General features: G+C 42.0%; 1 protein-coding gene across 1 annotated transcript; it reads right to left on the reverse strand.

Moving 5' to 3' along the window:
* Positions 1-215: 215 nt before the first annotated feature.
* dars1 (aspartyl-tRNA synthetase 1) lies at positions 216-24,382 on the reverse strand. Its single transcript, XM_084023683.1, has 18 exons — positions 24,239-24,382; positions 21,115-21,220; positions 19,363-19,392; positions 18,925-18,982; positions 17,182-17,274; positions 15,853-15,955; positions 11,994-12,096; positions 11,455-11,535; positions 9,053-9,112; positions 6,702-6,813; positions 5,146-5,280; positions 3,182-3,329; positions 2,434-2,580; positions 2,044-2,086; positions 1,398-1,478; positions 1,151-1,262; positions 925-996; positions 216-777 (listed from the first exon to the last, which is right to left on the reverse strand). The coding sequence occupies exons 1-18, from the start codon at positions 24,259-24,261 to the stop codon at positions 686-688; spliced, it is 1,599 nt and encodes a 532-aa protein (XP_083879809.1). The 5' UTR covers positions 24,262-24,382; the 3' UTR covers positions 216-685.
* Positions 24,383-24,885: the final 503 nt, after the last annotated feature.

A 24,885-nucleotide genomic window follows, 5' to 3' on the forward strand; every position in this document is an offset into this window, starting at 1 on the left:
TCATATTTTGTCTTGCCTTTTTGTTTCAGCAACTGGTTTTGTAGTAGATGATGCATGCATCATGCAACCACGAGAGACTATCTTGAGTCTATACTTAGAATGACATACATGTGTATGATTAAACGATGCATTTATCTGTAAATTATTATGTTTATAAAACTTAACAAGTGACGGGTTCAGAAGCAGCACAGAAAAAACGAGAACCAAGACATTGATTGTTTTTAGAAGTTTTTATTATTTGTTTCATCCTCTCATGACATACAAAACACCTGTAGTTATAGGCATAGTGCTGGAGACCACAATCATGAGTCCTTATGCTGGCAGTAGGAGGGACATAGATCTGTATTAATGTAGGTTTTTAACATCCCCATAGAAAAGAACCGAGACTGGAAACACTGACTGGATTAAAAAATGGATTAAGTGTGTGGACCTTTACAGGAACTTCCCCTATATCACTGGCCAACTCCATATTATATATGTTATTTGCTGCTGTTGGACAACTACACCAATTAATAAAGTACACCCTACTGTTGCAAATGCGTCATTCTTTCATCTTAATGGTTAATCATAGTGGCATGTTTGAGTCACAGAGTGGCACTAGCTCCTATACTCTCCCCCTTTCTGCATTGTGGATTAGTATTGTTTCCCATCACCAGCATTTGCTTTGTCTAAGGTTGTTGAAGGTTCAAGGCGTCAGGCGCTTAGGGTCACGTGGGAACATGGAGGTTTGACGCACGTTGTGGAGACCCAGGTACAGCATGCAGACTCTCTCCAGGCCTGGAAGGCATGACAGTTCAGTCAACAAATCATCAATGCCATATTCACATACAGTATATTCTGATGATACAAGTGATCCATGTTCATTAAAACAGATAAAAGTATATATGTTTTTGTGTGGTACCCATAAAAGCAGATATTCCTTACCAATGCCTCCACCGCCATGTGGGGGAGCTCCATACCGGAAGGAGTCGATGTATGCCTTGATCTTCTCCAGATCTGTAGAATCAAAGAAACAAAGAAGCGGCTTAAGAGCTTGTAATAAACCATCAATCCAGCAAATATCCTAGTGTTGTAATTCCAACCGGCCACCGACAGAGGGAGACATAAATCACTTTATGCCGCTTTATCAGAGCCACCTCTAAACTCTTACCAATCTGGTGATGGGTGGCCCTGTCGGTCAGCATCTGAGCATCATGGACTCGCTGAGCTCCAGAGAGGATCTCCTCTCCCCTCATGAACATGTCATATGAATTGGAGTATTTCTGGACAAAAAACAAGGAGGAGAAAAGAGAGACAGCCAAAACATTAAAATAAAAATAGCATGTGTCTCTATTTCTTGTAGCCATTAACTGTGTGCGCACTGTATGTATGTGTCCATGATTAAGTGAGAGGCTTACAGGGTTGTTGGGATCGGGCATCGTGTAGAAGGGTCTAACAGCCAGCGGATACTTATCCAGCACATAGAAGTCAGTATCATACTGAAGGGAAAGAAAACAGTCAATAGTTGTTTATAAAAGACACTTTCTGGATACGGCAGATACCTGTGGATGAATCAAGACAATTACTTCTCCCCTTTTGTTTCCATTGTGTAACATTGCATGATGACTTACTTGAACTAAACCATCCTGTTGATGGCAGGTGCTTCCAAGTCCTGCACTATAGCTGACATTTCACTTAGGAAAGTTCTGTAAAATCAGTCCTTTTGCCACGTGCACTGATGGAATTATGTGAAATTGTAAATCCATTGCCTTTCTATATTATGTTTTTAAACCCCACCTACATAATTTTAATGGAAACTTCCTGCAGTGCTCAGGTGTTAGGACGCGATAATTAGATCACCTTGCTTTTTTTTGGCAGCTTTTCTCACAGCCGATAGGTGCTAATTGAAATGCTACAATCCATCAAATGATGGCTTTTTAATACTTAATTCCACATCATAGTTTTCCTAACCTGTTGACATAATTTTCTACAGGCAGTGTCCAACCACCAATATGAATACACAAAATGATGAAGTAAATAAATGAAAAGACAATTTGAGCATACCTTTTCCTTGACAAGGCGTCCAAGCAGCTTTTCATTGGGAGTACTGTAGAGAAAGCAAAAGACATTCACTTTAAAAACAGATAACTTTGTCTTACTCTGCCTGTTACATTTCTGAAAGGGATTATTATATAATTATTTTATTGTCTTCTAGTGGTTTTACACCATGACAAAAACAAATGTTTCAATGCAATTCTCAACTGTGCTGTAAAAAATAGTTCAATAAAATAGCACTGATCACAAGAATGACTTGAATGCTTAAATACTGCTGACTTACTGGTCTGATGTTTCATTTCCTCTCTTTAAACTCGTGTCTAAGTGTATTTCTGCTTTCAGCAAATGAAATCATCTGACAAAAATAAGTGAGAGACGGGGCGTGTGATGAATTCTGACCTCAGGTCGTCCTCGTCACCCATTTCCACGCCAGCCTCGTGCAGCATGGCTAAGGCCTCGGTGTACTCCAGCCTCAGAGTGGGCTCCAGGAACTTGAAAGGCTCACTGGGGAACTGCTTGTTTACCGTCTGGATCTCTGTCTGGTAGCTGATGCAGGCAGGAGCACATGCACACACATTAGAACTTCTTTGCTTCAACAAAAGTTCTAGCACACCAGCCAAATCTCCATACATTTGTATCTTCTAGTAATGCAAGACACACATCCATCAATACATGTATGGTTACAGAATCCTAAGGATAAACTGGCACTAAAATAAGCCTATCAACCATCATATCATATTCAGTCAATGTTGTCCAAAAAAAAAAACACTATGGGCATGCCAGAAGAGCTTTACCCACTTATTTTTTTTATGATCTGCTTGAACATTTCTCTACACATGCTGCACTCTTTCACACCACTAGGAGGCAATAAAGCCACATCAACAGATTTAGCTGACATCAATGGCTGACGGCACTGAATCTGGACTCAACAGCGAAAATAGTCTTGTTATGAAACACAATACTTTTTGAATTTACACACTCAAAATCCACCTCTTGTGTTTAGTAGGAAAACAACATTTCAGCAGCTGTGGCCTGTAATTTGCATCAATTTCAAGTGCAGTCATCGCCTCCCCTCGGCTCACAGAATTTTAGAGTAAATCAACAGAAATGTCAACCGCTTAGTTTGAGCTTTACTACATAATCTTACTTGTCTCTCAGGCCCTTGAAGATCTGCACCATGGTGTCAGTGATGGAGTCAATCACTTCGTGGTAATGATAGTTGAAGGCCATCTCAATATCCAGACCCACAAACTCAGTCAGGTGACGGTGCGTGTTGGAGTCCTCTGCCCTGAAAACTGAAATGGTGCCGATTTAATATCAGCAAGTGATAGGTTGCACATCTTCCAGAGAGAGCTATTCAGCATCACTTTGTCCAGGTGGCATCATACGATTAGGAAAATGTCTTAGTATGCAAGTTTCTGATTCATTGAAATACTGTTTTGTCACCATTTTTGCACCATTATTTTTCTGCGATATGACAGACGCCCGTCCGTTGGGAATGGGAGCAGCTAGTCTTAAGTCCACGGTCCCACAAAGGGCCGAGGTCCGGGCAAGAGGTGCCGTAGAGCTCACGGCTGGGGCCACCTTTACTCAAGACCTTTAAAACCCGACCAGCTTAAAGTGAAACACGGAGCCAGCACCTGGGAGAAGATCCTCCCACACTGTGTTGGATCCCCCTGGCAGACGCTCGCCCGTTGGTGTGTAAAAATACATACGGTTCATTATGCTGGTGTGTCAACATAGATTGCAGGCAATTAATGGGAAACACTGAATTAGTCATGGAAAACTAGAACTGTGCATGTTTTCCTTGTGTCTAGCACAAGAACTGTGTGCATGCACACGTCAAAATAGCAATGCTTTTAAAGCAGTCATTTTGACATGTAATTGCAGAGTAAGGGAAACGTGTAATTGATCAAGTTAATTATGGTCCCGTTGTATTTAGTGTCAGTCTTTCTATTGAGCCAACATGCACAAAACCAGGGCCTCGGCCCAATAAAATGGAACGGGCCATAATAAATGTTATTAATGACACGTGTGTTAACCCTGCATTGACATGCCAAACTGGCTGCTGTGAAAAGCGCCAATATATCGTGCAGAAGGAGAATTGCTCCGCCAATGTTGGAGGGCCTTACTAAGCGAGCGTCTACATCCCACATACGGCCGAGCGGTGTGGAAATCAGGTATGTGCACATGCACGCAATGGCTGTTTTATAAAACTCTGCCATGCTTTCTAAATCTGATTATACATATTTCGGCATTTGTATGCACACAGTTTTTTAGACTAGAAACTACAAAGTTTTATGCGTCTGACTCTGGAATACATTTTGTGAAAAGAATAAAACGACTCCACGCATAACAAACATGGCATCTGCTCAGTCGTGCCTAACGCCAGCCTTGTGTTTACACCCGTTTGTTCCACGACGGACCTCTTCAGCTGTTTTCACAGTGGCATCACAGCTGTGAACATTTAACTGCACACGACTTCCGATTCCAATTCTCCTTACTTGCTGAATTGGTGCGACTGTAACTAAGGCAACAGTGGAGAGTGCATTGTTGCTTTTAGAAGCAGTGATGACCTTAAGCCCTTTGATTTCTCTGGTGGAGCTTCTGAGAAGGAAAGAAAGACCTCAGTCCAGTCTGTAGAATACTGAATGAGTGAGCGCCCTGCTCTTAAATGTTTTATTCGTCTCGGTGGAGACATGAGTTTCAGCGTAAAATCACATGCAAGTAGCAAATTAAAAAGGAAGGCTGTGTATAGCATGTGTTGTATTTATGTAGGTTGTTTCGTTACAGACTGTATTCACTCAGGTGGTGGCAGTGTTTGCTTATCTAAAGAGCCGAGGGGCTCTTAAACTCAGTACAGCACCATAAAGACTTTTACAATCCCGATGTGTCGCTAACACACTAAGCTCTACAGCAGCTCTGACCACAGGGACAGCAACAGAGGGAGGTCTGTTCAAGTTTAACAGTCCAAAATGCATTTGCAGCCATTCTCAAACTGTCATTTGACTTAATAGGGTCTACAGTTTTCACAACACTCTTGCTGCTCGTTACGCTGTTTGCCGTAAGTGAATGAAAATGTGCGAGTGGACAGTGGGGAGGCGCTCTTACCTGGACCCACACAGAAGACCTTGTCAAAGTCAGCACAGATGCACATCTGCTTGTAGAGCTGGGGGGACTGGGCCAGGTAGGCGCTGGTTTTAAAGTAAGACACGGTGAAGACGTTTGCACCACCTTCACTGGCAGCTGCAAAAAAGGACAAAGACAACTATTAGATATGAAATGGGGTTTTTACTGTCCCACAGCTAATGATGACATACCGTGGCCTGTTCACTAGACTTTTCGGTTGGGACTCTAATTGAAAATAACAATATTCCCATGACCGCTTCGGGCCAACATTCTTTTGACAACAGATTCTTGGATGTTGACATTTGTTTAAAAAAAAAAAAACGATACAGTTGCCAAAACAAACAAATTCAGTTTACATCAGGCAGACTTACATAACGCATCTGCGGTTCCCTATTTGACGTCAGAAGGCATGATATGATATTCTCATGTTGTCAATAGTAGGGCGGGGAGGTATAATCTGTTCACTGTGTGTACTATGGGTGTGGGCAGGCAGGAAGATGTGGTTTTTGCAAAAAGCACAGACTGTTGATTTACAGAAGCCGCCAAAATAAAAAAGCGCCAGTTTTGAATCGAGTAGGGGCAGGCTAAGCCATTTTCATTGGCTCTTGAAGAAAGGAGGACGTTTAAAGAAGTATCACAGGTTTCACAATAGCTCATTTCAAACCAACGAGTCACGCGGGAGGTCGAGGACTGGAGATTATTGTACACGATTGTGTAATATGTTGTTGTTTGTTGTAAGACATACAAATAATACTTTAATAATCTTTCAAATTCTGTCCCTATTCACTTTCATAGAGTTTTCATTGTAAATTATACACACAGAACTTAGGCTTTTCTCCAGGATTTAAACAATGAATACATTTCAGATAACGAGTGCAAAGGTTTTTCACAAAGTAAAATGTATACATGTAGAATACCAAGTATTCTCTCACACCCGATGTTGAGAAAAAAGATACCAGGAAGAGAGAGACACTGTGCCAGGAAAAGCTCGAAATAACCGTCTCTTCTGAAGGAAGATTTCTGTTTGAATCTTAAGTCGTTTTTTTCCCCCCAGTCTCCCCTTTTTTTGCAATGAAGTGGGATATGGTCTTTTGGGAGCAAGCTTAAGGAAGGCCTCCCCTGTCAAATTAGGAAAGGCATTGTGTGGAAATGTGAGAGTCGAGGAGCTAATGTGAGAGTTGGTCGATGCAACAAAATTCCATGGCTGGATTAAAACCCGGATGGCTCTAAAACACTAAAACTCTTTGTCACACATCACCGTCTGTTGTTTACTGGAACATTGCGCATGATTGGGTTCAGAAATTCTCCATGACTCACTGAAATGGTTTTGTGAGCATAAACTGAACTAAAAAAAAAAAAGAAAAAAAAAATGGACATTGTGCACAGGAAGTCAAATCAACTGTCACACGATGACTCACAGGACACCTGTGGGCGATCATATGGAAACAAGCATTCCTCTATTAAAACATCTGATAAAAAAAAAAAATATTTAATGCACATTAGCCTTAGTTTTCCCATGGGGCAGGATCCACGTGTACCTGATATGATTTTAGGGGTCTGGATCTCCACGAAGCCCTTCTGGGTGAGGGTGTCTCTGAAGAGTTGGCACACTCCCGACTGCAGGCGAAAGATGGCCTGGCTGGTGGTCGTCTTCAGAGGGCAAACACACACACAAAACCATGAAGCCACACACAGACATTACCACACTTGGCGCGATTGATTGGCTATATTATACAATCATAATGGATATGCGAAAACAAGACTGCCAATTTCTGCTCATGCAACGCCTCTTAAGATGAAGGTTGAGTCATTTACCTACTGGCAAGGGTAAGACATGCATTCAAAGCCAGCGGGAGCCCCAGGTACTTTAAACCTATCATTAGAAATGTAAATGCTGAAACCTAGGCGGGGAGAAAAACAGCTCAAACTAAACCGAGAGATTACTGTAGAAACTTAAGCCCCAAATCCCCACAAAATGCAACAGTTGGGCGACAGACCATGTCAAAAAGAGAGAACGCTCACAATAATTGACTGATTCATCTGAAATAGATGCTTTCTACTCCAGTTATTACATGACTTTGTGAAGACAGATCCTGGTCCTTTCAATAAAAGATGCACAAGGATGGCATTAATTAAAAGTTTTTGTTTCTACCTTTTTCCCCAATACTAATGGCTGTCCAGTGCTGAATAGGCCCTGTCTAACTAACAGCTTGCAGAATGGAAAGGTGATAATGTCCAAGTACTGGCAAGCTCATTAATCTGCAGACAGTGCTTCAGGGCTGTCTGGCTGTAACTTTTCCTTCAGCCCCAATCTGAATACTATACAAAAAGAAGAAGCGAAGAAAACATAAAACTTTCCGTTTTTCAAAACACTTTAAACCCAAACCTTTAAAAAGCAGTGAACCAAATTACCCACCTGAACCTCAACTCATGTGACTCATTTGTCTCATGTATTACATGTCGGGCTGTGGTCTTTGTTAAACCCGACTCAAAACCAGTCAGTGCGCCATATTCAGAAATTAGAAAGCACGTCCTGTTTACAGCACGTCTGTGGTGAGATGGTGTCAGGGTGGGTGGGGTGGGGTATGTAACGGTTTGTCTACACTCAAACTGGCACTTTGTCTGAGCGTGCCCTCACAGTGTGGCGTCTCATTAAATAGACCCGGACCTGAGATGCCTCTGAGCGGCACCAGCAGTGCTGGCCCGAAACCTGCCTGTGGCGGGGAGGCAGGTTTCAATCATGCCCATCTATATTCTTCTTTCTAGTAATACAGCCAGTTGATATTTCTTCAAAACGGCAGTTGAACGATTGGATTCTCTATCCTAGCTGCCGGATTCGGAACTAAAGTTGCTGAAGCACGCTTCATCCTGCTGTGGCCTGTCTGCTCTCTCTGTGCCTGTGTCAGACCTCGGAGGTCTATGAGCCTCGGTATGTGAGAAAACAGCGGTGTTTGACCCGGGAATGAGAGCGGACTGTCCACACTGCTTATTGGCTGGGGGGGGTTACACCCCTGTGTGGGGTCCAAACACTCTTTTCTGATGCCCAGGAGAGTCGGGATCACAGATGATGCAACAAATGATGCGTCTGCCAGTATGTCTAGCCGTCATATGCTAACGTACTTCAGGACATATTTCCTAATATGTTTGAGTGTGAAGTGCCTTATGTTTAAGGATGGTTAAGTTACAAGGGGAGTTGTAGGAACTCAATTATTATTGGGGGGGAGTTAATGGTTCCCTTTTGGAGCGTCTGTCAGTCTGCCAGTGTGGGAACCACTTTACAGCTTCACTGGGCTCTAAAGTACAAAATTGATGACAGACTCGAGTCTGTGAGCTCAAAGTCCTCCGTGGTACAGAAACAGGTGTTGTTACGAGGCTGGTGAGCTACACGGCTGTGTGCTGTGGTCTTACTGCCTTCCTGTCTGCTGCACTGTACACGTGGGAGGCACAGATCAAAACAGGGCTATACTGCTGCTGGTATAGGTTGAGCATCTACCACACTGCAAACCATACCACTTAGACACAGACACGAGTGGTTAACTTTGGATTTCTAGAGATTTCTAGTAACGTTTAGGTCGCCTGCTTTCAGTTTACTGTAAAAATGCTTTACATTTCTATTCTAATTGTTTTTGACTTTTTACATTTCCTATATCACTAGACAGAATTAGACTTAACTTTATTATCAGATTTGTAAATTAAAAATAAATAAATAGTAAAACAAAGTATTTTGATGGAAATAAAGTAAAGTAGGCCTGAAAAGACCATCTTAAACAGGTGTGACCTAAACTAACAGTTTTTTCCCCCATCTCACCAGACAAGCTCTCAAAACCTCAAATGTGAAAATGTCACTTGCAAGATTCTATACGTTAAGACAGATAATGTAGCAACTTACCCTGAGATCAATCACCCTGTTGTCCAGCTTGGTGTCCTGGTTGACGGTGGCTCTGCCTTCCTGAGGACAGAAAAAAAAAAGATGTCTTATAACCAGACAATTTGCAGACTATGAAATATGTGATGTGTAATGCTTTGTGTAGGCTTTTCAGATCTCACAAGGAAGACAATACAAGGAAACATACAAAACACGTCATTCTCTGTATAAAATAAATACATGTTCTTATATCAACTATTGGCAGATTATAAGCCTGCAATAACAATAACCCGTATACTATTTTTAGTTTATGAAACATGCCCAGCTCACATAGCTTAAACCAAGTTACAGCAACTATTATGGGGTCAACTTCAACAAAAGACATCTGCAATGTGGGACAAGGGGGTGATAAAATATAAACGAAAATGATAAAAAAACAAAAACAAATGAAAGAATGAATGTTTCATCACAGGAGGAACCACTGCTTCCAGGGTCATGGATGTCAGGCTTCCTCAGGATCCGCTGGGGTTTGAGCTAATAGCCTGTGTAGCCACATCCTGCTGCAAACAGCCCCACGCAGGGGGACAAAGGGTTAGACAGGCGTACAGTTGGATAGGCAAGGCTGTTGAGGCCCGTGTCTCTCGGGAAGGCAGGTGCTGCTCCGAGTGTGTGACTGACATGCTAAATCCCCTCAGAAAGCACCTGGGATGCTGCTGCAGCTGCACAGATTGGCTTACAGGATAAACACGGACCGATCAGCCGTCTCTGGTGTGGTGAGACCCATATATTGATTTGCTCATGATACATATAAGCAATATGATAATGTAACATTTGATATTGCATAAGATGGATCCACGCTTGATTTCACTGCATCCATAACATATTATTTACATCTGTTAATAGAAAGGTTTGCAACAAACAGCTGTTGCTGAAGCATTATTGTTAATCACTGTGACAAACTTGAAGAAAGGAACATTTTGAGAAAAATCCATTATCCCCAAAATGCAGCTCTTTTTGTTTTCAAGATAAATATACTCGAAGTTGACTTTCCAGATGCTGCATTTCACAAACAAGCATGTCAACCATCCGACGACAAGTCTGAAATATAGCAAAAAAATGTTTGTGCTTCATGTGAGGTGCCAAGGCGTGGGGGTGCCTGACGCTGACATTAGGAGACGTGGGCTTTCCTCTTGATTTTAATGGCCTCTTCTTTCACAATACTCTGCTGACAAATTATATTGTGAATGTAGCTCTCAAATGAACACTATAGTCCTTTCCTTCAGTATTTCAGGACTAGAACACCAGAAAACTGCTATTATCTCCTTTGGAATATCTCTCACTGATATTGTTGAAAATGCAATATTGCCAGTGTGACAGGCCTAGCAACAGTAACCTTAGTGAAGATGAATTTGAACGGCCAACCAATCAAACTTGTATCGCAGTGACGGGCTGTTAAGCCAGTGATTCACACTCCAAAACACAGCCTCAAAGTTTAATGACCATTAATTGCTACCTGAGCTGCAGGTGGGAAATATAATGACTTCCTAAATGCATCACGATTCTCTCAAATTATTCAGCATCGATGCACAAATCGGAATTCAGACGGCACCCTAAACCCTGGCTGCCAGCTCTTATAAACACTGAGTGATGAAATCCCACTTTGCATGGGGAGGGGGGAGTCAGTCTAGATGATGTTACTCACTGAATGTGATGTTAATCAGTACCAGCCATAGTGCTATTTATCTTGTTTAATTTAACCAGGTGTAATTACCCAATCCTAGAGTCGGCCAAAAACACAAGCCTCTATTCTCCTTACTGCTGTCATCTGTCTGTGAAGGAGTTACTTCACACACGGATGTGCTGCAACTTCGCTTCTAATATAAAGTATACAGATACATTCAGGCATAATGGTTTATTGTTGCAGTTGTATAGTGAGACCAGCCTCTCCATGGCTTCCAGGCATGATCCTTCGACAGTGGACTCTCGGACAGTCAGTTCCAGTTTCTCACACTGAAAATCATTTTCTAAAATAACGTCTGGAAAAGAGTCGACTGCGGGCTTCTTTTTGTCTGGCTGAGACAGCGCTGCTTTAATGCCATTACGTGATGATTCTTTTCACTTATAGTGAAAAGTTTCACCTCTAGAAAGTATCAGACTTGCTATTCTCCTCAATGCCTCCTAAATCTTTGGGTTGGATTTTCTCTTTTTCAGCCAAACCAAGACATAGTGGCTCCTTAATCAACAACCTAATGTCATGCAATCAGTGTGAACTGCTATGCATTGCTTCATTGAAAGAATGAATAAGGTCAGCCTTGGGTGTCAGCCAATACTTCACATTAGTAGGCACAGTGGTGAAAACAACATTAGAGGGTGAATAGTTAGAATTTTAGGTGTAGCCTTTCATGCACCCCTACGTTCATCCTCACCTCTTCCCCCTCTCCATCAGGCCTGACTGCATCCTCCAACTGCAGGGGGAGACGAGGCTCTGCCTGGCTGATGACAAAAATCTGAGAGGAGAAATAAACCGAGAGCATTTAAATTCAGAGGGTGATAACCCAGCAATGTTTCCATTAGATGTTCTGACAGTGGAAAGCACCTGGAGTTCACGTGCAGACATAACAAGTCAAAGTGAAAGACACTGGCGGCCTCGCCCCGTTAAAGCCTCAACTGTGTGTGACTGAGTTCGAACTTGTGGGTTCCCACGCCGTTAATGATCAGCCACAGGAAGTGGATGCAAACATTAAAAACAACTGTAGAATCTTAGGCGATCCCCCGAGCCCTGCAATACTGCGCATATTATATCACATTCATGTGTATTTCCCTTTGTCCCCTATTCCACACTGAAGTGCAACTAGTATTGCCTGCCGTTTACAACATAAAGTCTTAAAGTAACTAATAATCATGAACTGTGTTGATGTGTTTATGCTCTGTAAGAACGGGTGATTGCAGTAAACGGTGTGCCCACCCTCTCAATGTGCAGCTCCACGTCCTGCTGTGAACAGCTCTCGATCTTCTGCTCCACTTTCTTCACCGACGCCTCCACGTCCACTATGCTTTCCTTGGTGATGCTGGTGGAAACAATTGGGAGGGTGGAGTGTAAACAACGCACAGCACTTAGAAAACAAATTCATCTGTGTCGGGGGCTAACTGCCTGAGAACAGTGTGTCCATTAAGCTGTGACTGATGCATGCAAGAGTTTTCATTCGTCTTGGTGTGATGTGCAGGCGGTAGTGAAGCATATGGTTGAGTGAATTTGCTTTGGGTTGATAACAACGAGATGCTTTCCCCAAATCACGACGGATGCTAAAAACTGCCACGATAACGTTAGCTAATGGTGGGAAAGGGGTACTGCAACTTTGCAGCTTTCATGACCAAAAAAGCTCACCATCTCCTTCCTCTGCTCAAAACGTGTGTCTACTTATGTTAGGCTCAAACAAACAGAAACAGAAGATGTGTCACTGTTTCCACACGTGTTATCTCACTCTGACTTTGCAGTCTGTTATGGAATAGCCCAAAAATACACCATGAAAACACAATTTAACTCACTTCAAAATAGATTCTGGGAGCCTACCTGACACAATATTATTATTAGTTTCAAAAGCAGCCGCTTTTAATGTTTGGTTTTTAGAAAATATCTGCATCCGGTGGTATCACACTGCACACTTTGAGAGGTATAAAAAGCCCTATTAGCCCCAACTGTCTATCAAAATAAGGTATGCACTATTAAACCAGGACCAGCTCAAGGCAGATAGCAGCCAAAATACATTATAATAATGTGCATAATCAAAAAGTCCCTTATTTATTGCATTGGTTGCAAAAGATTTGCAGCCCTAATCATTTTACAGATCCTGGAAAGTACCTAGCTTAACTACAAAAAGACATTCACACCAAGGGGTAAGAATTCCCCATCATACAATAAACTACAGCATGTGATGAAACCCATTTCCAATTTTGTCACTATAGGTTTTTTTGAAACAATGCAGCATCTTCCTACACAGGTTTCTCACTGAAACCCAGAGCATCATCGAAGATAAGAGGAACAACACGGACTGCAATGCACCGCAAGGCCAGATGGGAGACCCACTGTAATCTTTCACTCCTCCTCATTAAAAAACAGTAATGAGGGACTGAACTCTGGGGTACTGCGGTCCCTTCAGCCCCACGACAGCTGCCGCCATAGTCCTCTCCCTCTAGTAGGAGATCAGTTAGATTAATAAATCCCCACATTAATAACCTCTGTCTCATGGCCCAGAGGCTGACGACAACACATTCAGCGCCCACTGTGGGAAACAGACTGATTAACTCAAGACTGAGAGTTGACAATATCACATGGAGATGAAAAATACGGGAAAAAGGGAGCGGCTGCTTTCATACTGAATCAATGTCCCAGGAACACAACACCCTGGCCATGAAAGACACATGTGGCCATTTCTTCAGCTGATAATGGATCACCAAATAACACAACAGGCAAGCGGAGCTCAGCGGACTGACTGACTTTCCTATTCGAGACCCTACACAGTGGAGGTTTTCCCACCAACCCTGTTGCTTTGATACCTTAAAGCCCACAAACAAGGACCGGTGCCAAACATTACCATCAGGACCTGAGATCTCACTCAAACCCTCATTATCCTGCAAGACCCGAGACTGATTAACCGCTGTGCCAAACAAAAAGACAGACGAAGATTAAAGATGACACCAAGGCTGCAAACACCCGCTACTGTTTGCTGTCCCGTTACGCTCGGTGTAAAGGGATAGACCTGCTCTGAAAAGAAACTTTTAAATATTATTTCCAATCAAAGTGAGCAGTGGCAATGACATTTCATTCACCTCCACACTCTGCTTAACACTGGGCACTCCGGAGGTACTTGAGTGGAGTAAAGGTTGCAGAGCCTGAGGATCACTTAATTAAATTGTGTGAGTGAGGGGAGGACGACTTAGATATACAATCTGAGAAACAATATGAGACTTCCCCCTGCAATGTCATTACTGCCCTGGCCATTATTATGAGAGGATTTACATGTAATCCAGCGTCTTACTCAGCTTGTCAATCATCACACCAAAGTGTGTGAAACTAGACAAGGGGCTAGAAAGCCACAGCAACTGATAGTGCCACCTGTTCTTAAAGAATTAAATACAAAAAGCACATAACATTTAGATGCTAGCAGCAACTCTTCATGGTAACATGGTTAGGCTGCAGCATGACTTTGCTATTTTTTAAAGACTACATTGTCTTGGCAACCGTGCAATCATTTTCATTGCTCTGTTGTAAGGTGGCAATGCATTGCACAATAATGTAACTGCCCAACCACAACATTGCACAACCGGATTGAGAAACAGCTACGCATTAAAATAATAAATAAATAATGTATAAATAATAATAGAATCACAAATAATAAAACATTTTTAATACAAAAATAGGCACATATGATGTCCTAAACACAATATCCTGCGATATAAACAACATGCAGTTTGAAATCTCTGGTCCTTTCTTTGCCTGTGTGCAATGCTGTCGGCATTGCAGGGTAAAAGAAACTCATGATGAATTTCAAAGACAGCTGGGAGCAGGTCAGCTGACCGACTGAGAGGAACTACAGCGTGGTCAAGGCACTCTGACACTTCTAACAAAATGGGGTCAGTGTGTTCAGACAGCAAGGTCAAGACCCGGGTCTGAGCAGCAGTGACCTCGCCCTCATTAGAAAAATGTTGGGGTTTAGTTTCCAGTAAACCTCAACATACTGCTCCTCGGGTCTCATATACAAAACAAAAGAATAAGTAATGTGTGCACAATGGTAACTGATGCACATTTAAGTATTCATTAAGCATCTAGCAGCTGCCCTGTTTACATACGAGTCAGGCAGGTGTGCACATAAACTCCATCAGTTATATATTTCATGAAATCTTTCATGTTTTTAAATTAATCTGGCTGTGCTGAATGTAAGTATCACATGGATTATCTATTTTGTTGCAGATGCCATCTAATAAAACTTTGCTGGGAATTGTATTGGAACAACATGGGAGCTTAACACATCCCAATCATGTTGGAGTCTGCTTTGTCAGTGACGTGCTGTTCATAGTTTTAATCAAACTGATTCCTTTCCGCTTTTTGCAAGATTCTCTGGGAGGATGAAACCGCAGGCGAGGCAATCTCTGGATTGCTTAAGTTCTTTATTATCCAACGTCTTAACTGTCATTTTGGTCTGGCCCATTACAGTTGTGGGTGTTGCCCTCTGCCATTTAGCAACATTTGAGGGGGTGCCATTTAAGTAATGCATGATAATTAGGTTCTTCCCCATTTACAAATATACTTCATCACTGGCAGGGATGGAAAACAATGATTCCAAAAATGTGATGAATGCACTATGTTTTTGTACTTTAAATACAAGAATAATATAATTCATGTCAAGTCCAATTTTAGAGTTTTTCCATCAAATGTCAGCCTAAAGCAGCATTTTACCAGCCGTGCCCATAAAGCCCTGCAGGGGCAAGTGCATACCCACTGAAAGTTGCGTTCATTCATAGACTACCAGTAATGGACTACAATTTGGCTGCTAACATGAATAATGATGCTTGGCGCTGAAGTAATTCTTCCTCCTCTGATCCAAGCTGCTGTATCAGCCATCTCTACAGGAACCGCTCCATTAAAACACTGCTGTATCCCGCCCTGTTAACAGCAGCTTTTGTTTTCAAGTGAAAAATGATTGATTCCCCCCGAACCTCCACCTCACTCGGAATGTGTGAAAATGGATCGGCGGACGATTAGGGACCAGGGTTTTCCCACCATTGTTTGCACCCTCTCGGACAGGAAGTGCAGCCTTGGTACTCACTTTGCGGCAAACTTGACCATCTGCTTGCTGGCACGATCTCCCACGGCGACCAGTGCCTGCACATTGAACTGCTGTTGACGCAGGACCAAGAAGCATTGCTTCCCTGAAAACAAAACAACAACAATAGATGGTGCCGGGCTCTTAAATGCAAGCTTGTCCCAATAAAAAGCTTGGGTACTCTCTCTAAAGCAATGTGCCTTCGTTCAGTCAAAAGTCTACATGTGACTCCAGAGGAGGAAGGGATCCCCCAGCTGGGAGGACCTTCCTTGTCATCTGCAGGTAAAGTGTGAAACATTTGTGAATGGAGTCTTCTCTTTGAAGAGCACTGTGTGAGGAAAGGCTGATTGCTACCTTCCTAACAAACACACACCTAGGAAGACTGTAAACAAGTTAGCCAACAGAAACTGAGGGCAGTAGACAGTCAGACCACCCAGATACTTTGATGTCTGGTGCTTGTGAGAAGGGGGTGGGTGGTGGGGATAATAGCAATGCCAAAATCCCACCAACAGATGCACCTCATCCCAGACCAAATCAGGATGTTATTCCGCTCACACGGACATCCTTACAGCGAGCGGAGAGAATGAAGACGTGAGCGGAGGGGAAGTGACTCTTGACTCCGGAAGTTATCGTGAAAGGAAATGGCTAAAAGATAATCATTGAGTCCTTAGGTTTTTTTATGTAATCACAGGTTTATTACCGGAGTTAAAGGTCTGTTGATACGGAGGTGTAATAACCTGAAAAGGCTGAGTAGGTTCATTGTATTCAAATAGAGCAACTTCATGGCTGCCAGTAGCTGGAACCTGACAATTACAGGTTATCTGAGCTTCCAGTTGGCAGTGACATGCTAATCTGACGATGATATCAAAAATGCCCTCAGGTTGTCGAACTCTGCTTAACATGGAAGGAATAGGGGAGAAAAACTGCTGTGCAAGTGTCTGCACAACTGCACAAAGGAAACTATATTGGGGGAAAGTCTCATCAAAAGTTTGTACGGGGTTACAGTTTGGGATGTATTTTCTCAGTAACAGCTGCCCGTTTCTTTTGTGGTTTCTGAGCTTCATCGGCGATCAGCCTGAACAGAACGATATCAGTCATCTCGGTCGTGGGAAATCTTAAAGCAAGTCAAACGGCAACTCGTATTGCGAGTGGGTCTTGAAAAGAAGGGACTGACGTGGAGAGTTTGCCCAAGGGCAGAAGTTTTTGACAATTCACTACAGCACACCAAGGATTAACACAGGGGTCATCTAATCTTGGCTGTTTGTGTCTTTTGCACAAAGAAAGTGGCTCTAAGGTGAAAAAAAGGTGAACAAAGACGGGGAGTGATCTCACCTTTGGCTCTGCTGGTGTGGACTCGGGCACGCAGCCAGATCAGCTGGTCAGCTTTCTCGGGAATAAGGTCTTGGACCCGTACCAACACTCTGTCTGCTCACATGCACGCACACACACACACACACACACACACACACACACACACACACACACACACACACACACACACACACACACACACACACACACACACACACACACACACACACACACACACATAAAGAATTTATAACTTCAAAGGACATTTCTGTTTCCCCACCTCTGTGTAAAGAATCCTCCTACTCACCCCTACACACTCCCAAAGGCAGAAAGAAATGTGAATAAGCATGCATGTGCAGACATACACACCATAAAATGCTCAAATTACAGACGTGCCTAATAAATAAGACATACTAGGAGGGCTGCTGAAAAGCTGTCTAACGCACCCATTCTCTGTGGGCTATATGACAAATTGGCTCTGGTTTCACCTGTGCCACTCAGAGGCATGCTTTCTCCTTATTATCAGTGAGCAGAAGAAGCAGACACTGAGGCTACACCAGAGAAAATGGAGCCGCCCTTTTGGCTGAGAACTCTGCATCAACCCACATGAAAGCCCTCAGCCTCCCCCCCTCCATGTCCCAATAGCTGGGATTGGCATGCAGGTGAGGGAGGCCCGAGTTTGTTTGCTGCCACTGGAGCTGAAAGAGCATCCAGACAGATGGACGACCTCGACAGGTCCGTCTGCTGCCGCTTTCATCCGGGAGCGATCGCACACTATTAGTTACTGCAATTATCACTGCTGCGATCGTGTTGAGAGAAGAGAGCAGAAGCATTTTTTCATGATGTTTATCAGCTGTAATTGTGTTATCTGTAACTTGACAGTTAGGCTATGGTAATAGGAGAAGCTCTAGGTCAGGACGTCACACCTTGTACCAAAACACATTTGAGAGTTACGACATGTTCTCAATTTTTTTTTTTTTTTTATCATGCTAATTTCCTCACCTCGAGAGTGGATCTTAATTTGAAAAAGGCCATTTAACCCATTGCACCAAATTACCCATGTTCACCGTGCATTTGGCTTTGATATGTGCGACTTGTATATTAATGTCTTGCTGTGTCCTTGTGCCTTTAACTCAAAAAGGACGGAGTGATCTTGAATTGACTTTGCCAACCTGGCTTACAATTTCACCAATCATTGTTTTTAAATATATTAAATCAATAAAAAAATAAACTTTAACTACTATACCCTAATGCGCCGTCGGTCAGGTCAGACAGAGCAAAACACATACAAATAAAAAAGACAGAGCAGCGTGTAAAGCTGTGAGTTTTGAAGAGTCTTCCACTTCTAGGAAGTGTCACATGAGTGACAGGAAATTGAGAATCACACACAGATAAAAACAAGAACTGGTACCTGGAAATAATACTCAAACAGGTGTCTTTGTGTTTACTGTCTATACTGTATAGTCATATTCTCTGAATTTGTGATAATGGATGAATAAATGCATACCTTTCATTCTCTATGCTGACATTGTGGCGACATGTTTGAAAAAAGAGAGAAAACTAAATACTAAAAAATATCTAGAAAGAGTGATCAGTCAAATGTCATGAATTTGAAACAGCAGCAGGGGAAAATGTAATTTGTAATTTGTTCCATTGCAAATCTTCAATTAATCTACACGATCGGATTATTTTTTCAGCAATGAGAGGGTGTTTGGTTGGCGGTTAGGTTTACTGATGAGTGACTGAAATACCTTTAATACTAACCCAGTTTTTGTTGGGACTGGACCAACGGCGACACACCATATCTGTCCTTGGCAAAGTCCTGAAGGAATGAAAGCATGACATCTCAGCAGTCCACATCAGCCATTTCATCAAACAGCTAAATAAAACATCACAGCACTTTTAGCGTATGCGCGTCAACTCTCTATTGTTCTCAAAGGCAACTCTACCACTTTGATTTCATAAGCGTCAGTCTGTCTACCACATCTGAGATAACAGACAGAACAGAACAGATAATGGTGCTTATCACGATCTGAGGGGAAAATTGTCAAACAGACAACAGAGACACTGAGTTCAGTGTGCAAGCATTTGCATACAAACTGTTGCAAAAAGCTGTGAAAGCAGAGGTAGAATCAAAGACAGACAGAAAGGCGGTGAATTGGTCTTGGAGGATGAGTGCTGCGGTTTGTAGGGGATACTTACATCTTCCTCTGTAGTTTGCTGCTCGGCAGCCTGGGACACAAACAAGCGACAGTGATTTAAAGGGCAATGCAAATACCAAGGAAATAACAACAAGAGGACTATATATTCAATTCAAACATTACAAATTTTCAAAAACATTTGACTTCAAATGGAGCAGCTGAAAAACGCTTTGCTACAGCAGTCGTGTGAATTGTGTTTTCATCTTGTGTGATCAGGGGTTTGAATAAAATTAATAAATCATAGCTCAGTCCTGGAGCCAAACCTCAGATCCCTGGAAGGCACGGCTCTTCCATACATTGCCCTAACACATCATAGACAATGAGTAATGGCAGGAGGAGATATTGCTTTGTAATAGAAAGAGCGTAAGTGGACAGATTCTTTATCTCTGTACTGACTTCTAGGCAAATGACTCCCAGAGTGCGACGAGATTGTGTCTTGGCAAAGTTACAATTCCATTTCCTATGCAAATTGATATTGGTGTATGGAAATGACTGGTGGCGGTGGAGTGAATTGGAATCGCCCATCCTTGATATGATAATCCAGTCACATGATGGATGATATTGCAGGTTATGATGAACTGGATATAGACCTTCTATAGCCGTGAAGCAACCGACCCACACCGGAGCAACTAAAGTGACAAGTGTCAGCACAAAAAGTGCACAACGGCAGATGACAAAGCTAACACTCGATCAATGAACATTCAGCTCATCTTTCAGGTCTTCTCTGAGGCGATGCTTACCACGCCGATATAGGCAGCAATAGCCAGGGTATTAAACAGTGGGAACACCTGCTCCTTGCATGAAACATGCTGACTGGATGAATCCAGCTTGAAGAAAGGATAATTTATTGCTTCAACCTATAAATTCCCGTTGAATCATGACACACTGATGCACAGGGTGTCTAATTATTCTTGGATGAGCCAGTGTCAAGATAGATGACACATTTTCTAACAATGGAGAGAGATTCACCCATTCATATGCTTTTGCTACAACAGACTGCCTGGCAAAAAAATGTGAAACCAGATGTGTTTTACGACATCACGGTTAGCTAATGTCACCAAAGACTCAATCTGTTATTATTCTACGAATACATTTTCTGCCCTATTTTTTGGGAAGTTTGTAGGTTTGGAAACATTGCACCAACATAAGTAACGTTAATGCCTGGAGTAAAACAAGACTAGGTTTAAACCCAGTATATGTGCTAGGTCAAATGTGGCCAAACAGGGATAATCAGCGGACGTGTAATGTGAATTCCTGGATATTACATGTTCATCTGTAGTATACACATGCATTATGTATTATTGTGACATCTGTGGCCATGAAATTTCGATGCATGCATTGATTGCTGTCACTTCAGATATGTTTGTGGGATACAAAAAAAATGTGTACTGTTAACCCAAGACACCAGCAATTGATTCACAACAGTTTCCAGATAAAGTTCTGATGCCAGAAAAACTGTTCATAAAGTGTGTAAAAAATGTTCGAAAGTGTGTGGGAGTCTTAAAGCTACTCATAAAATGCTAAATGTGCTAATGTCGTGCACTCTGGTAGAAAAAAATAACACTTTGTTTGGGTGGATATAAACAAACAGAAAAATGACAGGAATACTTAAACAATGGACACTCTTGCCCCCCCTGTGGCTAACCGACCCTCCTGGACCCACAATGCCCTGCAGAACCGCACGTCACAGCCTTACCAGCTGTAGGAGGCGGCGACGGATGTGAAACAACAAAAACAAAATCACAACACTGACCAGCTTGGCCTGTTTCTCAGCCTTCTTTGCAGCTTTCTCTGCTTCCTTCTGCTGTTTCTTCAGGCCTTTCTTTGACTGAGCCTGCTGCTCCTCCTCAGTCGCCGCCCTGAAACAGGAAGAGGTGCATAACATAAACATTTAAGTCAACTTCCACCTTCTATTTCTCCTGCATCCCATGAGGAAGTTGTTGACCGCCTGGGAAAATTCATTCTGAGCCATCGCCACATCCAGCTTCCAAGTATTTGCAGTACCTTTACTCCTATTGTTATTTCAAACCAAACAGCTATAGCCGATGTGAATGGAGAGATGGAAAGCAGCTAAAAGCAGAGATGTCAGAAAGTAAGATAAGCTAGATAAACACTAGAAGACAATAGTCGCAATAGCACTTTAAATCCATAAGAATACAGATTTATCCAATTATGATAACATTTAGTCTTATCTGAAAGTAAAGGTGTCTTTATATTGTCATGCCCCTGCCACACGACATAGCACAACACAATGTCAGCCCCTTTTACACTGCCCTTTCGTTGCGGGAGTATCACGCCTTTTTTCCACCACGTCGTCAATGTAAACGCTAACCGAGACGGACAGGGTTGACAGAATGTTCTCTGACCTCTGAGACGGCAACGGAAGTCACAGAGCGGCATCAGAGGCGAGATGAGTCGATACCCCATTCTTTGTCAACAGAGCAAGCCGGCGAGTCGGAAAACATGTGACGTGGTGAAGATGTGTTACCAGGGCGACACGGCACCGCGGATTTAACGAGCTGAAAGCCTAGATCCGAAGAAGATACAACGCCGGTAGTTGCTCGTACAAGGCCGCCATTGTACGCATCGACATGTTTATGATGAATAGCAACTTCACTTGCGGTTGAAGAGTCATGTAAATATGCGAGACGAGCAAAAGTTCACCTTTCATTGTTGTTTGTATGCACTCGAGCTAATTGGATTTCCGATGCTCATTTAAACCGGCCTGCATCAGTGCAACATTGGGGCAGTATCTGTGTCTTATTGAGGAAGCGATATCTGGCACAATTTTTGGTCAAAGAATAAAAGGCAATAAAAAAGCTGCAATAAACGAGGCAATCAAAGACTGAGTATTATAAACAGCCTGAACTTTGCACTTCTACAAATCAGGCTTGCATTCACTGTTTTACAAATGTGTGGTAAGATTGCAGGTGGATGAGTGAGTCCTGCTTGTTTTCCCCCCACTGACCAGGTGTCTAGACCTGAAGGAAGCCTTGGAGCTAAATGGGAGCTGCTCCTGTTTAGTCAGAGGAAATAACAAGGACGAATTGCAAACTATATATAGCAATAAAGCCAAAACAAGAACCAAAAGCAACATCAGATAATGTCGTCGTCTTCAAAGAGAAGACTTCAGACCAGTATTTATACATCCCTTACTGCGTAATGTAATACTAACACTCTTCCAACAACCTGCAGACATTGCTCATGATTTCACATGAGAAGTTTTTGAATAATACAGAAATGGTGGCACAGCACTGCAGCACCATATTTCTCAAACACCTTAAAATAAATTTGGTCATGAATTTGTTTTTATGATATTTCCCCCTGCTTTAGTCTGGAAACAGCGCAAGTGCTGTGTTTATTGTACAAAACTACCTGAAACATACATACATGTATCCTAATGCTACCTTGTTAGATTAAAGGTAATAGTTGGTATATCAGTTACTCACCCTGTGTTACCTTGAATTGGTGAAGAAAACTTTGTATGGTTAACGAAAATGTTTTTCACTTCAAACTTTACTATTTAAAACCCTTCCACATAAACAGTGCTCGCATGGATGAGTAGCACACCTGTGGAAGTCCCTGGGACCCCGCCGGGAGCTCTAGCCTCCAACACAGCAACCAGGGTCACTGGGGCACACAGACCACTCCACCAGGTTACAGTGGCGATTCTTTAGAGATGTGCAACAGCATAATTGTATCAAAACTGATGATGTTTCATTTACATCAATTCATCAAGGATTTTTCTCGATTGATTATTCATTCAATGGAAGGCATGAAAGAAAAACGAGGTTTCTTCTCACATGGTAGTAATTGATAAACAAATATTCCTTTAATCTAACTGCAGTTCAGGTTCATAACACCGATATAACACAAGGTAGCTTTCGGCTAATCATATGCATGTTTTAGGATGTTTGTCCAATAGATGCAGAACCTATAAAGACATACTTAAAGATTAGCTCAGGCTGGTAATTATATGTTCAACCAGTTGGATTTGTTGAACTGCATCAACAAGCTTTTTTTCCCTCAGGCAAGTGAGATGAGTTTGTGGAGCAGCTGTGAACAAATAACTACAATCTGCTATCAAATCAATCAACGAACAAACTGCGTGGTCGTCCATTCTTTAAAAATAAACAGTGAATCCTATTTGGCAACTAACACAACTCAGTAAACTGCCTTTAGTGAATAACAGATACACACACATGTCCAACAGATGTATTCATTAAAAACAATAAATGGCAGTTGCATAAAATAAACCTGTTATGTGTCCTTGTACGTCCAAATTTACAAATCAAAGCTCTACACTTCAAAATGCAAGCCAATGCAATCACAGGGTTTGGTTCAATTCACGGGTAATTGTTGAAACTACTATCTGTGACATTGTTGTAATTGCATTATCCTGCAGAAAACAGCTTTTGTTTTAATGTCGTCTGTACCATAACATTTTAGTAATACATAACTCTCCAATGTAGCTAAGTGTTGTATTAATTAAAAAGTTATTACATGGCGAATTCACCAGACATCCAAGACACGTGTCAGTTAAATCTATCTGTGCTAATGGCGTATTAATAAAGGCATCACAAATTGAGCGATTGTAATATAATAATGTAATTGTGCGTTTCAAGACCACAAATCCCTCCCGTAGATACACTAGTCACTGGTTTAGTGTTGTATTGCTGGTATTTAAACGTATTGTTCACATGAGAAAAACTTCACGATGTCTTTACTTAAACTGTCAAGATGATGCAATCTGCTGGATATCCAGGTAATGCTAGCTTAATGCTATCCGTACTACTGCTAGCACACGCTTAAAGCGTTGTGAAAGCGTTGCTGGGAGACGTCAGATATGACACGCACAACTTCCACGCCGTTCTTACCCCTCGACTTGCTCTTTAGTCATGTCGGACTATATTCTCGGAGAATGAGGACAAAATGTTTCACCGCTGTCTGACAGGGAAAAGCACCACATCAGCTGTTCAAAGCATGGACTGGCACAGGAAGGAAGGACTTGTTTTGACGGAGCACCAAAGCTACCGGATGCCTTCGGTTCCGGGTAGAAAATACGGACCTCTCGTTGTAGTTCCGACTGACTTATTTTGCCCGTTGTGCACATGGGGTAGACGAAATAATGGAAACGGGTTATGTAAAATAATGGCTTCAACGCAGGGTCAGTTTTATCATAATTGTTCATGGTAAAACTGTTATGAATCATAAGATATGATAAACATTGGCGGCATGCAACCTATGACGTATGTAGTATAGTCTTTAATAATAATAAGAATCTACTTTTTTGGCTAATTATGAGAACACATACAGAGAAAAATACTTTACTTTTTTTTTTTTAACAGAATTAGAAATACCAGCATGTACAATGCCAGCATGGACAAAATGGCAAAATATTAGACAGAACTGGTATGTAAAAAAAGTATTGTATACACAAGATAAGTATTCTGTAAGTTATTAAAAATACAAAGAACTAAATAAGAAATATTTCTTACTAAATACAAACAATTTCATACTGGAT

This window comes from Eutrigla gurnardus (assembly GCF_963514095.1).
Source record: "Eutrigla gurnardus genome assembly, chromosome: 12".
In the NCBI taxonomy this organism is placed as follows: domain Eukaryota; kingdom Metazoa; phylum Chordata; class Actinopteri; order Perciformes; family Triglidae; genus Eutrigla; species Eutrigla gurnardus.

Bases quoted from the DNA above. Each gene is read 5' to 3' on its own strand.
- dars1 (XM_084023683.1), bottom strand. From the start codon at position 24,261: ATGACTAAAGAGCAAGTCGAGGG. The intron at 21,221-24,238 runs GTAAGAACGGCG...TTCCTGTTTCAG, and splicing joins ACTAAAGAGCAAGTCGAGGG to GGCGGCGACTGAGGAGGAGC. The intron at 2,087-2,433 runs GTCAGAATTCAT...CTTTCTCTACAG, and splicing joins GGTGACGAGGACGACCTGAG to TACTCCCAATGAAAAGCTGC.